The sequence below is a fragment of the Hyperoodon ampullatus genome (assembly GCF_949752795.1).
Source record: "Hyperoodon ampullatus genome assembly, chromosome: 17".
NCBI lineage: Eukaryota > Metazoa > Chordata > Mammalia > Artiodactyla > Ziphiidae > Hyperoodon > Hyperoodon ampullatus.
This window is the reverse complement of record NC_136930.1, coordinates 18,411,589-18,428,629: the sequence shown is the minus strand read 5'-3', so window position 1 is coordinate 18,428,629 and position 17,041 is coordinate 18,411,589. Positions and strand designations below refer to the sequence as shown.

The 17,041-nt window shown below is 35.8% G+C and overlaps 1 protein-coding gene across 2 annotated transcripts in view; it reads right to left on the bottom strand.

Annotated features, from left to right (window-relative positions):
• Positions 1-7,678: 7,678 nt before the first annotated feature.
• The window catches only part of CRISPLD1 (cysteine rich secretory protein LCCL domain containing 1), a gene marked incomplete at both ends in the record, with an annotated part of 42,970 nt that continues 33,607 nt past the window's right edge, over positions 7,679-17,041 (bottom strand). For both annotated transcript variants that reach the window (XM_079722718.1, XM_079722719.1), the window contains 3 exons: positions 7,679-7,730; positions 10,456-10,586; positions 14,559-14,634. In XM_079722718.1, the coding sequence (XP_079578844.1) occupies positions 7,679-7,730; positions 10,456-10,586; positions 14,559-14,634 (259 nt within the window). The remainder of the gene's footprint in view (positions 7,731-10,455; positions 10,587-14,558; positions 14,635-17,041) is intronic.

The following is a 17,041-nucleotide window of genomic DNA, read 5'->3' as shown; positions in this document are numbered from 1 at the left end:
ATGCAACAAACAAATATGCTTCTAAATTGACACATTAAATTACCTAATTAGGTTTATTCTTTATTAGTGTGGTACTCACCCTTACTGGTAGAGTGTTTGTAGTATAATCACCGACTGTTGATACTTTCTGAAGTGTGCAAGGATGTATTCAAAGCATTTAGGCATCGGGACTCTAACATTGGGTTTGCGTGCTTATTCCTGGCTTCATCTCAGGGAAATAGAGAAAATATGACTGGAAGTCTGAAGAACTTACTTAAAATTATTCACAGCTCTATAAGACTTAGGCCGAGTCAGTGCATACTCAGTTTTTCCACCTGCAAACTGAGATGATGAACGGTAGTTAGATGAACACTAAGACATTTATCTAACACACCACCATTCTATGAAAAATGTAAATTTACACACACACAAATTCATATACAACATAGACAGAGGTTGTCCAACTATAGTTCTCAAAGAAAGCTAAGATTTTTTTTTTTTTTTGTCGATTAAAACTGTATCAAAGTTATAGAACAATTTCCAGCACATCTGTTCTGGATACATTATCATAATGATTTCCTTACATTGCACATCTCAGCAGTGCCAGAGCCATGAGCCAAGTAGGAGCAAAAATCTTATTATTAAGCAGTGACAACAGTTCCCAATTCAATTCTTCTCTGATGTTTGATAACTGAAGTCAATTAAAGACGTCCAGTGGAATTCTTTAAGTTAAAATAAAGGTTATGGGCTTCCCTGGTGGCGCAGTGGTTGGGAGCCCACCTGCCGATGCAGGGGACACGGGTTCATGCCCCGGTCCGGGGGATCCCACATGCCGCGGAGCGGCTGGGCCCGTGAGCCATGGCCACTGAGCCTGCGCGTCCAGAGCCTGTGCTCCGCAATGGGAGAGGCCACAGCAGTGAAAGGCCTGCGTACCGCAAAAAAAATAAAAATAAAAATAAAAGTTATTTGTATTTAACAGCTATAGATGAACACTCACCTCCCGGCTAAGTATAAAGACAGGATTTGGCTTATTTTTATGACCGCAAGGTCGGGCCAAGGTCCAGCCCGCTGCCCAGCCGGGTCTGGGCAGTGGCGGGAGAGGCCAGGCCGCAGGCTGGGAGTTCCGGAGCAGCAAGGCGCTGCCAAGGTCCAGCCCGCCCCAAAACAGAGACGCCTGTTCCCCTGAAGCCGATCTGGGGAACTCCTCAGTCTTGCCGTCCAGGGCCCCGTGGGAAAGTTCTCTGCTGCTGAGAGATGCCTCTGAGGCCTGACTCCCACAGAGGCCGCCCTGTGTACCTTCCCGGCACAGGGCCACGAAGCGTCTAGCTCCAAGGACCTTCCCTGCTCCACGTCAGGAGTGCAGTGGGGGAAACAGCTGACCCCAGGTGGACGGGCTGCGAGGCTGGACCGGCCCTGTTCACACAGCCGTACAGCTTCCGGACGCCTGAGAGCAGGTGTTCCGTGAGAATGAGGTGGGGGGTGGGGGCGGCGAGCGAACTGCCAAACTGCGCATGCGCATCCTGCGACTCGACATCCTGGCTCTTTGGGATCGGTCCCAGGTCGACGCCGTGTAGGGAGGGGCCAGGCCCATCTGGCTGGGGACTCCGGGCCGGATATCAGGGGAACTCCTCAGCCTTGTCATCCCAGGCAGTACCGGGAAGTCGGCTGGTGAGAGACACGTGGGAGGCCTGACTGGCGCTGTGTACCTTTACAGCGCAGAGCCTTGAGTCTGGCTGCAAGGAAGTTCCTCGCTCCTCTTCTAGAGTGCAGTTGGGGGAACCGCTGGCCCTAGGAAGATGGCCGCTGGGCAAGGTTGGCCCAGGTTCACAATGTTCATAGGATCCCCTGGAGTGTTTGCTTAATACCAGCCTGACTCTAAAAAGAGCAATGAGAGAAGAATAAATGGAACTTTAACAGAGCTCACCAGGACCCAGGAAACAAGCTCTGAGCAACCGGAGTGGCTATTCCTTGCGTATCAGTGGGAGCACTTCATAGAGACTCCAAAAAGGTTAGACCTTAGTATGAGACTAAACAATCTCTACATAGTGATAAAGAGAAAATCTAGAACGCTGCCAGAGGAAAAAGAACCATTATGTAGAGACGGATACAAATAGAATGATTGCAAAGTTCTCTTCAGAAAATACATAAGCCAGAAGGCAATGACATGACATCTTTCAGATGCTAAAAGCAAACAACTGTCAACACAGAATCTTATATCCAGTGAAAATAGTTTTTAAAAATTAAAGCCAAATTAGGACTTTTGAAGAACACTTGTAATAAAACACAAAACAAACAAAAAATTAAGTTGCACTCCATCAAATTTAAATTTTCTGCTCTCCAGAAAACATCATTAAAAAAGCAAATACATATTCACATATATACTGCTTAAAATACATATGCTTATATGTATATGGATGTATATGACAAAAGCCTTATATCCAGGATATATAAAAAACTTACTATTGTAATTCAATAATAAAAAGACAACCAATCATTTAAAAATGGGCAAGAGGTTTGAATAGACACTTCACAGAGTAGATATATAAATGGCACATGAAAAAATGCTCAACATTATTATTCATGAGGTAAATGCAAAGTAAAACCGCAATAAATGAGAGAGGATTACACATGTATTGAACAGCTAAAATTAGAAAGATTAAATGTAATCGAGTTTGCCAAACATGTGGAGCAACCAAGAGCTCTCCTACATTACTTGTGGGACTGTAAGATGGTACAACCACTTTGAAAAAAAGGTGAACAAAAATCTTTTAAACACATATTTGCTATATAACCTGACAATTCTTCTACCTACGTATATAAAAGAAATGAAAATATGTGTATAGGCAAAGCCTTGTACATGAATATTCATAGCAGCTTTATTCAACATTACCTAAAACATGGAACATTCACCTGCAATAGATGAATGGATGAGTAAATTGATGGAAATTCATACAACAGAGTACTATTCAATGTTTAAAAAAGAAAAATTACTGATAAATGTAACAACATGAGTAAATCTTAAAAACATTAAACATTATGCAGAGTAAAAGAAGCAAGACACAAAGCAGTACATACTATATAGATAATTATATTTATATGAAATCCTAGAGGTGTTCAGTCTAATACTGATAAAAATCACAACAGTGATAGCCAAATCTGAGGGCATTTGGAGGATTGGCTGGAAATAAGCAACACAAAATTGGGGGGTTTATGGAAATGTTTTATATCTCCTTATAATGGTAGTAAATACAAATGTATAAATTTGTCAACACTCATGTAGTTGAATTGTGTTCTCCAAAATTCACATGTTTAAATCCTGATCCCCAGTACCTCAGAATGTGACCTTATTTGAAAATAGAGCCATTGCTGATGTAATCAGTTAAGATGAGGTCATATTGGATGACTTGTGTACTTATACAAAAGGGAAATTTGGACTCAGGCACACACATAAAGAGGATAACGTGTGTATATTGGGTTTATGCCACATGCCAAGGGAATACATTAAAATGTCAGCAAACCAACAGAAGATAGAAGCGAGGCATGGAACACATCATTCCCTAGAGTGTTCAGAGGGAGGCTGGCCATGCCAACACCTTGATCTGGGACTTCTAGCCTCCAGAACTGTGAAACAATAAATTTCTGTTGTTTAAACCACTCATTTTGTGGTACTTCATTAGAGCAGGACTAGGAAACTAATACAACTCATCAAAGTGTATAAAATGCATACACTTTCTTGAATGTAAATTATACCTCAATAAATTTGATTTAAAGTGATTGAATCTAGTTCATTAATATCTGAAATAAAGTCCATAACTTTATTTAAATAACTTCTGAGAGTTCACATGGAGATAAGTTACTTAACCTTTTAGAAGCTACATTCTAATACATAAATTTGGGAAAATAATCTTGCCTCACAAGTTGTAAGAAATCAAATAATATACATGAAATCTAAATCAGTGTTTCTAACACATTGTTGGTGCTCAATACATGTCATCCCTTCTCCTAGAATAAATGAAAGCAGAAAGCTTCAGGAGGGGCTATTATTTGTTCATTTATTTGTGTTTTTCATTGTATCGTTCCTAAACAAGTTGTTCCCATACGGCTTAAAAAAAAAAAAAATCTTGGTTTTAGCATAAGTTAAGAGCTCAGTCAGGTGGGGATTTTAACACTCCTAATGTTATTTTAAATCAATCCATACACTTTTAAATATTTAGTCCTTATTTCTATTTCATCTTACATACATGTCCCTTTTTAAAAGTGAGCTTATCAGATACAGCCCTGTGTAGGCCCTCTGTTTTCATCTTCATCAGCATAGTCATAAATATAGTTGACAATTAGAGTTTTAATTAGAAGATATTTTTTAGTAGTCACTGAAAAATTAGCTTTTCACAATTTAATGATCTAGTACAAAGATATTTGCTTATCAGCATTGTTTTATACTCATTATTTTGCAGAACATGACAGGGATTGGAGAATAAGAAAAAAAGAGAATATCTAACTGGTAGGCATAATAGTAGAGTTCTAAAAAGTTTGTCTTTTAAAAATCTCAAAAGTATAATTTAGCCTTTAATTCCAACAAATTAGTGAAAGAGGTTCAGGTAATTTGACTAAACTATTTCTTCAGCTCCTAAATATTATGGTGCCAGGGTTTAAATACCACATCAGATAAGTGTTTTAAATCCACCTAAACAATGTAATTCTTTGTGCAATAAATTAGCTTAAACCCTAAATCTTGAAGTTTGGTATGTTTGCAAAAATCATAGCTTTGTTTCTTTGCTTAGCTCACCATGTTCTTCAAATGAGTTTATATTCAAGAACATTGTAGAAATGCTAGAGAAAAGTCAAGACTTCAAGTTACAATATTGAATAGAAAAATATACACTATAGCATGTAAATTATCAACAGATTTAGGAAAGAAAAAAATTTTGATTACTCTGCTTTGCTTGAAATGCCCACACTATTTTTATTAGATGCATAACATTAAAGTAATAGTTAACATATGGTCTGTTAAACTTTGAAAGCTAAAATAATGATGTTAATATTGATACTATTATAAAAGCATTGAACTCTGTGTTAAGTCCACATTTAGAATGTTTATCAATAAATTATTTTAATTAGCTATAATATTTTATTTCTGCTGTGACAACATGCACAATGTTTACTTATGTCATCAAGAATAAAATTAGGAATTGTTGGACTATTCATTCAACAATACTGACCCACTATTTATAGAGGATAAAAATTACTGTGTCTCTGGGGTACAGAGATAGATAAAAGTATTACCATTATCCAGGAACTTATCCTTAAAGAACTAAATATAATATAAGGCAAAATTTTAAAATTAATATGGTTACGTTAAAAAGGCATATTAGAGAGCATTATTTTATTCTTACCAGGAGAGTTGCAGAAAAATTCCTGGAGGATTTCACATTTAGTTAAATGTTGAAGGATCAGTAGTGTATTATGACAGATGCATAGTTTCCCCGTGGTAAATAACAACAAAAATGTTTATAAAGATATTAGTAATAAAAACTAATGTATATTGACCGTATATTTTGTGTTTAATGTTCTTTTAAGTAGGTTATACATAATATCTCAATTAATTCTTAGAGCAATCCCTATGAGGTATTATTTGTCCCATTTTTCAGGTGAGGTAATTGAAGCATAGAAAGTTATATAACTTACTCCAGGCCACACCCTGTAGAACAGCAGAGATAAGCAATATGGAGCAAGACTATGGAGGGTCTTAAATGCTTTTATAAGATGATTTGGTTTTCTTAAATAATGGACTTATGGAAGAGAGTAATTCCAGTAAAAATTAATGATGCACTGAAAAAGAATGGAGAGGAACAAAATGAAAAGGCTCCACTTGGAGACATGGCAACAGTACAGAAAACTGATGATGAATAGCTAAACGAGAGACAAATATAACAATCCTTATACTGACAGAATTAATGGGGCGTCCCTACTCGCGGGGGAGGGGTGAGGAACAGAAGATGAATCTCACTATATGTGTTTACATTTCAATCACAGTATTTAAGAAGCTGTATGTGTCTTTTGGAAAAAAATATGATCCCACAAAATTTGCTTTAAGTTTTGACATTTTTAATATATAAATGGTTACTTTTTGATTACCTACATTTTGAACCAATTCCCAGCCAATACTTGATAACTGATCATGATGTTAGTTTCTTCACCATTTGCCTCTCCAGCAGCTGTTTATGTGAGCCCCTCTTTTCTTTCCTGTTTTGGTATGATCCAGATCTCTTGCTTTCTCTGATCCCTCCTGTAATTTATCTCTTTTATCTGTTCCTAAACACCTACTCATTTCCTTTCTAAAAATATTTGAAGTATTTGTTCCCAGTTTTTCATAATCACTTTGTATCTTTCAGATTCCTTCCTTCTAGTTTATAAATAAATCTCTTTCGAAATTTCCCTTAATATAATGTTTCTAAATATATGATTGTCTGTCTCCTCTTTCACAAACAAATAACTAAATAATCAGGGTGACTCTGCAACATCTTATATAAGGGGTGTTGTTCAGATTAATGTCAAAACCCAAATTCAAAAGAATTACAATAATTTTGTTAACTGAAAATGATTTCTAAATCAAAATAAGGATACAAAGGGGACTAAAAAAAATACTTTGAAACATGATTAATTTTAATATGTTTACAAGGAAAGAGTAAATTCACCAGCACAAAAAAAAATTACCAAAATTAACATTTTACAGTTTTTTAGTCTTAAAGCACAATACATTTTTCATACAAACAAATATATCACCATTATAGATACCATAATATGGCAACATTTATACACAAGGCCATTTACCATTAAGAAAACCAGTGGCAATGGTGATGCAATACATCAGTTCATGTTTGTTAAACTTTTTGCTATTATACTTCCTGGCCCGCAGGAGTATTTGCCAGGATACAATATAAATGTGTGACCTCAGTTTGAACAATACATAGAAAGCTCTGGTTGCCCATGCTTAATCCTATATTTATTATCTGATCACTAGAAATGTTTTCGTACCACTACTCTGACGTAATTCCATTTACTATTAAGACCATTCCCAAGAAATCAAACATTTTAACAGATTCACTTGGATATTAAGGAATTATTTTATACAAAATAAGTGCAATATCAGGACTTAATATTCTATATGCCTAAACTTGATAAAAGAGAAAAACTATACAGGTATTATGTGGAAAATAATTTGATATTATATGGAGTAGGTAATCATAGCATTGAACTTGGGAAAATGCAGTACGTGTTTTTTTCATTTTTAGAGTTACTATTTTTATTATTGTTTTTAAATGCACCAGATGATTTTCTGAGGAACATTCACATTCAATGTTTAGTTTCATTTTACTAGTGGCATATACAAAGCACCATATAATATAACATATGAAATGTAGAACAATTATGACTATGTAATACTGTAGAAATAACTGCTAAGAAAATATAGCAATATTTAACACAGGATTTCTAATACCATTACATATTCATTACTTTTCCCTAAACTAATAATGTCCCATGTTTTATTTTATAGACGTAGTCTATCACAATTTATATGCATTTGACACTCATGGGGGGTTGAAAATAGTTGATATCTTCTGTACAGTAATGTTACAGTTTTATACAAACTTCAGAAATATGGCATTTGGAATAGTGTTCCTCCTCCAAGTGTTCCATTTCACACAACAGCAAATACTCTGAATGCCTTTCCTCCTGGAGGATTCTGTAAACTGCAAAAAATACACAAAGTGTATTGATGTCATCTCCATATATAATCCTTCAAACAAATCATGCTTTCTTATGACAGTCAAGAAAGCAGCTCTATGAATCCAGATGGTCAACTTTCTTAGACTACTATAATTTATAGTTATTGGAAAGCTTGAGTGAGGATGACATAATTCTTAAAATCTTGGTTGTACACAAGTTTACTAAAAAAATTTAAGGTGCAGAGTGGTAATAATAGTACTTTATATAGAACGTTATAGATTCCAGGTCATGTTTTCATATATCACCACCTTTAGTTCCAATAAAGTAGAGTTAAGTGGCTCTTATGCCATTTTACTGGGGAAGTACTAAGATACAGGTTTACAACTGACCGGCATGGTTAAAAGCTAACTACAAGTTAAAGAGAGGGAGATACTTAAGAGATACTCTGGAATACTAACTTATTATTCCCTAAGTCTGACAAAATTTAAATTATATAGCTAGCATACTTATTAATATTTTAACATCTGTGGTTTCAAAAAAACTTAGGAAATTTAATGGTCAAATATGGAAGGTCCTAAGTATTTCTTCACTGAAAAGGAAACATACACACACACACACACACACACACACACACACACACACACACAAAGCACTCAATCTCATTTCAGAAGTATTTTAAAACAGAACTTTAAAGCAATGCAAAATCATTCCTTTTACTCTTTATTAAATTATTTATATTTTATTTGACAATATTAATCAAGGTATGTTTTGCTTAAATGCTCAAGTTAAACCTGGTTGATAATGGCATTAATCATTATTTATTCTAATCAAATGTAAACTTTTGAAGTCCATATTTTTGCATAAAGTATTATTTTCTTAATAATACAAAAAAGCTTTTAGAGATAAACACAAATGCTAAGAGAGAGACAAAGTGCAATTTCTTTTTCATATTTATTCATGTGTAAGAAAAGAAAGGGGAGAATTTTAGAAGAAGAGATGAGAATGTCACAAGTGTGCACTCACATTACACAATAAACACATACACAAGCCAGGTTTTTCATACAAGCGGACGGCTAATTGAAAGCCATTTTTATTTGTAGGAAACAAACTGACAAAGTGCCCTGGAAAGTGTCTTTTTACACAGTGATACGCCAGAAAAATACATATTTTTGAACTTAACAGAACTAGTTCTGAATCTGAGCTCTGAGACTGACTAGTTATATGACCTTGGGCGTATCATTTAACCTTTCTGAGCCTCAGTTAACATGTCTGTAAATTAGAGTTTATAGAACCGACTTTGTAAGGCTACTGGTAGAGCTGAGTTAATATACTTAAAGGGCCCTCCAGCAACTGGAAAATTCATAGTAGATGTTCATAAATAATTATTGTTCCCAGTTTTCTTAGGATATGATCTACCTTATAGGTTTAAAATAAATTTAAGAAATATGACAGGTAAATGAAGCCACATTACTCAGTTTAGCTTACAAAACTGCATATCATACTCTATAAATCCATCTACTCTCTCTCTCTCTCTCCTTCTCTCTCTCTCTCTCTCTCTCTCTCTCTGTCTATATATATATATATATATATATATATATATATATATAGACAGAGAGAGAGAGAGAAGGAGAGAGATGGGGGAAGGGTGTGGGGAGCGAGCTCTGTGTGTTTGTTTACATTTCAGTGAAGAAATCCTTAGGATCTTACAGGTTTGACCATTAAATTTCCTCACTAAATTTTTTTTAGATGTTAAAAATATTACTAAGTATGATGGCAATACAATTTAAATTTTTTCAGACTTAAGAAATGGTAAGTTAGTACTCTAGGGCATTGATATGAGCCAGCTAAGCCAGGTTGTGGAGAAGCCACCTCCTTAACAATGGCCTCCTAATACAGTCTCATCTGAAAATAGATGCTAAATACAAAGCTGTCATTTTATGAAGATGGCACCCAGATGCTTATGTGGAAGGCAATCTAGGTATCCTGCAAGGCACATCCTTTAGTGTCCTTTACAGAAACTTTACCATATGTGCAAACCCTCCACTGGCAATTTTGAAGAACCTAGTAAATGTTTAAAAGTTAGGGATTTATCTGTATCTATACAAAATACATGGGACTTAATATTACTTCCCCAAGTACCAATGATTTTAAAAATTCACTACAGGTTTTTTTTCTCTTAACTTTTATTATTACTTGATAAAGTAAGTCACATGAATTTTCTCAAACCACTGAAATATATAATACTAATAAGCCAAATACCAGATGACCTGAAAGAGTTCATTTACATCATATTAGGCATCGAACTTCCAATCAAAAAGAGAATTTGGTTCCGGGGAAAATCAGACTCATTGTTTTGGTCAAATACTTTGTCAGATAACTGGATTAGAGAAATATTCAGTACCTCGCTTACCTAGAAAGAGTTACATGTAAAAACCAACCTAGAAAAGCCAAAAGAGGATGAAAGAAATTTCCTTATTATAAGATCAATTAACAAAAGAGTGGTTCTGACTCATAATCCGATTTTCATGTTGATTTTTATAAGCCTGCAGGAGACAGGCATCTCTGGTACTGCAGCTTCTCCCATCCCTGGAAGACCTACTATTACACAGCGTGCAAAGGAAGCACACTGGCTCAGTCACGAAACCTCAAAGCCATGCTAAGGAGAGTTGGTTGTAAAGCCAGCATAATGGGAAAGATGATATATCTAAATACATATATGTTTATAAACATATATATCAATTTATTTACCTTTCTGAGAAGATTCCATTCTGAAAAGAAGCAGTGTAAGTCTTTCTTTTGTCCACAGGCATCACGTCAACATAACCCCCGTGATTTTGAACCACGCCAGCATGTACAGCTGCTCTGCAGATACTGGACAGCTGAGGGAGCAAGGAAAAAACCACCATCATTAGAAAACGTCTGCTGAACTTGTCCAGCCTACTCTTCTATTGGACACAAGGTATCTGTCTCTATGTGGATACCCAGTGAGCAGTTACAGGATGATGTTTTGTGCGTAAAGGAATGTTTTAAAAGTCACAAAGTTAAAGCCAAGCAAGTCGCACCTGAAGGTAGATCTTAAGGGTGGCTGCAAGGATAAGATCCTTTGACCAGCTAATCTGTGCAAACAGCAAGCTTTTACTACTGTCCAAGCAATAAAATGCAAATTAGCTCCTTTTATCTCTTCAAGGGCCTACTTATCACTCTTAAATTTCAGCCTTTGCTAGTTCCTACTCGGGTCACTCTGACCCAACGTTCACAGGGGGGATTATCTGGACCTCATTTATATTCAGTTTTGACTTTGAGCAACTCAAACATAGTTCTGTATATCTCTACAGTCCCTTTTCCAAAATACAGGCATACATTAAATGAGGAGGTTTTTCCTAATAGATAATATAACCTATGTAGAGAAAACTTGCCCAAAAGAATAAGCCCAAGAAGAAAAAAAGATGAAGAATAGTCATCGCTTCTACATAGATTTGCAATGTACATCACTCTGATTTGAATGGTCTGACATGAGGTACTAAGAAAGTTCTATTTTTGCATTGTACCAGTTATATAATCTGAATTGAATGGAATTTCTATAAAGGAGAAAATTTGTTTCAGGTCCAACAAACACTTCCCATTTTTTTAACACGACTGAGTTCTAGAAGTCAACGCTTTCCTTTTGGAAAAAATCTGTAGATTTTGACAATTGCTTTCATCCAAATGTTCTACCAAAATTTGTCAATAGCTGAGTATAGCCTGACAAAATCCTACAAAATGAAACGCTTGAACTGTTTCAGTATAAAGCAATCTACCCCATATCCCGATGGGTCTTTTCTGAACCCACTGGTGTATTCTTTTCTTATCTCTATGCACATGTGAGTGACTTAATGTGCTTTTTAAAGTTCACATCAGCATGTGCATCTTACATGACCTTGCTTTATTACTGTGCTCTGAACTCTGTGGCATCAGTCAGTATTTATTAGATCAGAGAGACTGAATGCCAAGCTGTCTAATACTTTTCATGTTTTTGCTATATCACAAAATACCATACATCCAAAACCCCGTATCCTTACTCTGAGGACACATTTTATTCACCATTTAAAGTCCCTCACTGAATTAATATTTGTGTCTGATATGGTTCATAACAGATGGAATTAAAAATAACTGTACACTTTTCAGTATTTATCCTGTTCTGTTAAAAGGTTATCATCAGCATTTTTCCCAAGATAATAAAAGTGCTTAGATATAACATTCACTAAATCCAAGCACTTAATATGGTTTGAAACTATTGTTTTGCCCATAACTATGCAGTCAGCAGGCATTACGATTTGAGTTCAAAGGTCAGAAGAGATTTTCTTTTCCTACCGCACTTTGTAAGAACTAATATACCACGAAAAGAAAAAACTATATCTGTGAAAACAGTGGAACATTTTTAATGCATGCAGAAATTAATTTCATCTGTCATAAATGAGAAATAAAAGCTCAAAGCAATAGAATGTACAAGTTGTAACTCTATAAATGGAAAGAGAGAAAGAGAGAAAGATGGGGGAGAGAGAGAGATTGATAGATTGTTTCTCATCTTTCCATATCTTGTATTTAAATAGATAATGTATTTTGTAAGGGATGGGAAGATTGCATAATTAATGGCTGAATCTCTGATTCTGTACTTAGCACATAAAAAATATATATTTCCAACTTGTTCTACATACTAATACAAAATTTCTTACCCCATTTCCCTGAGATAGAAAGATAAAATGATCTCAGGATATAAGTCCTAATAAAAACCTGAACTCTAGCAAAGAGATGGCTTATAGGTACAGAAGTGTATAGGATTATTTTGAAAGATTTTCACCAGACAGGAGTAAAATTAAAAGTTTTTTTTACTTAAAGGAACAACCTGGGAAGAATGATTTCTTTGGAAAACTCTGATGATTCTAGATTTCCTCATTCATATATATTTATTAATTTTTTAAAACAAACATTTATGTTTCAAGGTGTTTGCCAAATGTCTGATATCATTACATGCTCTAAGTTCTGTTAAAGCAGGAACTAGCCCTGTCTTGTTCACACCTTGGCACATGTAAAATTGCTGATGAAAAAATAATGCATAATTTTCCCAGCTGCTGCCTTTAAGAAACTTAAAAATTAATAAAAGAGGTGGGGAAACAATCATAATGCCTAACAGAATCAGTTAAGTGCTAAATAAAAGGAAAAAACAAAGTAATAGGGTTAAAGAAAAGCAACACCGGGCTTCCCTGGTGGTCCAGTGGTTAAGAATCCGCCTGCCAATGCAGGGGACACGGGTTCGAGCCCTGGTCTAGGAAGATCCCACATGCCGTGGAGCAACTAAGCCTGTGCACCACAACTACTGAGCCTGAGCTCTAGAGCCCATAAGCCACAACTACTGACCCCACGTGCCACAACCACTGATGCCCGCGTGCCTAGAGCCCACGCTCCACAACAAGAGGAGCCACTGCAATGAGAAGCCCGTGCACCGCAACAAAGAGTAGCCCCCGCTCGCCACAACAAGAGAAAGCCCACGCACAGCAACAAAGACCCAATGCAGAAAAAACATTTTTTAAAATAAATAACTTTATTTAAAAAAAAAAAGAAAAGCAACACCATACTTGGGTTAGGAGAACCAGCAATACACTTCACAGAGAAAGTGGCAATAATTCAGAAGGTAAAGAATGACCATGATGTTCGCAGAAAAATTAGGAAAAGCATGTTTTCAGAGACAAGAAGATAAGCACAAATTGTGAGGACTACCAAATTAAGATACCAACCCAGGACATTGAAATTGCAGATAAGATACTGCAAACCTGGAGCTAGGAGAGAGACTTAGATTTGGAGAATAATTTTAACGGTAAAGCTGAACTGAAAAAAAAAAAAACCTGAACCTGAAATGAATTCACCAAGTGGCGGTAATACTCACATTTCAGGACTCTTCACAATTGTATTTCCATACTATTCTACTGAATAAGTACATCAAGAATATATTTCTTAAACTTCTTTTGGAACTCTTTGGATTAGATATTGGTAGTGGTTTCCAAATGTCTGCCACATAAAATCTAAACTTATCAGCATGTATTTAGACTCTCCAATTACATGTTTCAAGAGCCGGATTCCTCCCTCCATCCGTCACACTAAGTTGGCTGCAGGCCCTTTTAGCTTTAAATCTCACCAGCTCAGATACAAGCAAACCTACAAGTCACGCCCACTTTCAGCTCACTTGCTCTCACCTCATCTCCATGTCTTTGTAGGTGCCATTCACCCCACTTAAAATGTGCGCTAATCCTCTTTACCAACCCTCACTTGAAACCTGGATCAGAAAGCACTTATGGGCCCTGAAGCCATCACAGCTAATCTTCCTGGTCCAACCCCAGTCCTGGCATCCATTACAATACACCTTCAACTGGTTTCCTTTTGTATGTATTTTAATGACTACCTGTTTTTGATTCTATACTACTTGCTAAATGCCCATTTGGCAGTGGAGATATTGTTCATACATTTGACAAACTCTTAATTATCCAGTTTATACTTCAAGTACTGAAGAACCAAAAGGAAGGTTAAAGAAAAGTAAAATGCTTTTTCCTTCCCAAGGATGCATCCAAGCTATTTCACTTAGTATCTGATATAAGAGATATAGATAGAATATGAAGAAAAACTTAGTCAAGATAAATGATTATGCATGCATATTTGCATATAGATATTTAGTTTTTAGTGTTACTGATAATTGACCTTTCTGAGAATATGTATATCAACACAGAATCTGTTCCTTTTTCTGTATATAAATGTACATATATACATTTAAACACGTGTGCATGCATATAGATAGATAGAGCTGCATAAATTAGGATACTTACATCAGAATAAATTCGATTTCCAATTACACGAGCATAATGTGGATTTGCCTGCATACAGTTCCGAGGACAGTATACTCTAAAAAATAAATATATACTTACAAATATTAAGTAGCTGGTTATTTCAGTCTTTCTTATTAGTAAGATCATAGACATGCATACAGAAAAGTAAACTCAGCATTCTAAATCCTATTCATTATTTTTTATTGAAGCATAGCTGATGTACAATGTTATATAAGTTACAGGTATACAATATGGTGATTCACAGTTTTTAAAGGTTATACTCCATTTATACTTAGTATAAAATATTGGATATATTCTGTGTTTTACAATATATCCTTGCAGCTTATTTTATACCTAATAGTTTGTACCTCTTAATCCTCTACCCCTATATTGTACCTCCCCACTTCCCCCTCCCCTCTGGTAACCACCAGTTTGTTCTCTGTACCTGTGAGCCTATTTCTTTCTTGTTATATTCACTAGTTTGTTGTATTTCTTTTTTAGATTCCATATATAAGTGATATCATAAAGTATTTGTGTTACTCTATCTTATTTCACTTAGCATAATGCCTTCCAAGTCCATCCATGTTGTTGCAAATGGCAAAATTTCATTCTTTTTTATGATTGAGTAGCATTCCAGTGTATATATACACATTTTTGCCTTCTGAAATAGGTCAATTGTACAATCCTGGCAGTAAGCACAATTGGTTCTGCTTACTTTACCTACTTCCAGCTTTTGGCACAGATGTGTTTCTTTTCTCTTTCTTTTTCTTAAAAAAAAAAAAAAAAAAAAGCTTGGCCAGGAAGCTTTCTAATTTGGGGATCCAAAGCAGAAAGAAACATCAGGAAGTATCTCTCTCTCTCAGTATCTGGGAATTTGTTACCCAATATGACTGCAGAATTTAGTAAACATATAACTTGGAAAAACTGAATCATTGTCTGCCACAGACATCTCATAGTTTCTTTTCTCTATGTTCACATCTTTGGTATCTCATAAAATTCCATAGCTTTGATTATCATCTATAAACTATTGATTTCCAAATTTATATCTCTAGTTGGGACCTCTTCTCTTAATTCTAAATTTGTATGTCCTACTGTTTACTGAATATCTCCACGTAGACCTAATAAATATCTCAAATTTAGCATGTTTGAAACCAAATTCCTAAACTTCTCATCCAGTCTGCAAATATCTTTTTTCTGTAGGCTTCCTACAATAAATGTCAACTCCATTATTCAGGTGCTCAGGCCAAAAAAAACCTTTATTCTATCCTTAACTCCCTTCCTTACCTCAACCTTATATTCAACCCAATTTCTATTCGTTGTACACTGAAATAAAATCAGAACATCCTTAAGCACCTCAATCACTGTTAACTCTGGGCTCTATCCTCCAATATCTAGCTCACTGCAGTAGGCTCCCCTATGATCTCTCTGCTTCCGATTTTGCCCCCTCCAATCTATTTTGCCACACACTTACACTGAAGAATACAAGTCTAATCATATCATTCCTCTGCTCCAAATATTCTAGTGGCTTTCCATCTAATTCAGAACAAGTGACAGGATCCTTACAATAGCCAATAAGTCCTGAGTATTCTGTCTTCCCATTACCTCTCTGACATTATATCCTACCCCTCTTTCACTTTCTCACCCAGCTCCCGTCACACTGGCCTAATGGTTATTCTTCAAACATACAGAATAATCTCATCCTTGGGGCCTTTGAGTTTATCTTTCCCTCTGCATGGAATGTTCTTCCTCCAGATATCCTACGCCCTTCCTGATACTTCAGCTCCTTTTATCAAAGTTTCCAAAAGTTCTTTTATTTAAACATAGGGTCCAATTATCAGTGTTCAGTCAGTCACATGATATTTTAAAAAATTCACTCCCAGAGTTTAAGAAACTGCCAAGTGGCACTTATTTAAATTGATTGGCTCTTCTGAATTCAAATACACACACACAAGTACACACACTCATACACTAAAAGGAAATCAAAGCTAAGACTGGAAAAAACATAATTCATTTTACATAGTAAATCAGAGTCTCAACAAAAAAACTATATGAAAATCTTTGTTTGATAAAAGTATCGATTATTTTCCAAAAAGTATTCTTAAAAAAAAAAAAAAAACTTCATTGCAACTACCTTTACCAATTGAAGCAGATCTTCCTCAACACAGTTTTTAAGAAATGGTTACATTTATTTTTTATTTTATTTATTTTATTTTTTTTTTGCGGCACGCGGGCCTCTCACTGTTGTGGCCTCTCCCGTTGCGGAGCTCAGGCTCCGGACGTGCAGGCTCAGCGGCCATGGCTCATGGGCCCAGCCGCTCCGTGGCATGTGGGATCTTCCCAGACCGGGGCACGAACCCGTGTCCCCTGAATCGGCAGGCGGACTCTCAATCACTGCGTCACCAGGGAAGCCCTACATTTCTTATTTAAATTTCATGTTCCTAAAATTTGTATAACACAGTACACTTTAGCACCTAAACCAGAAC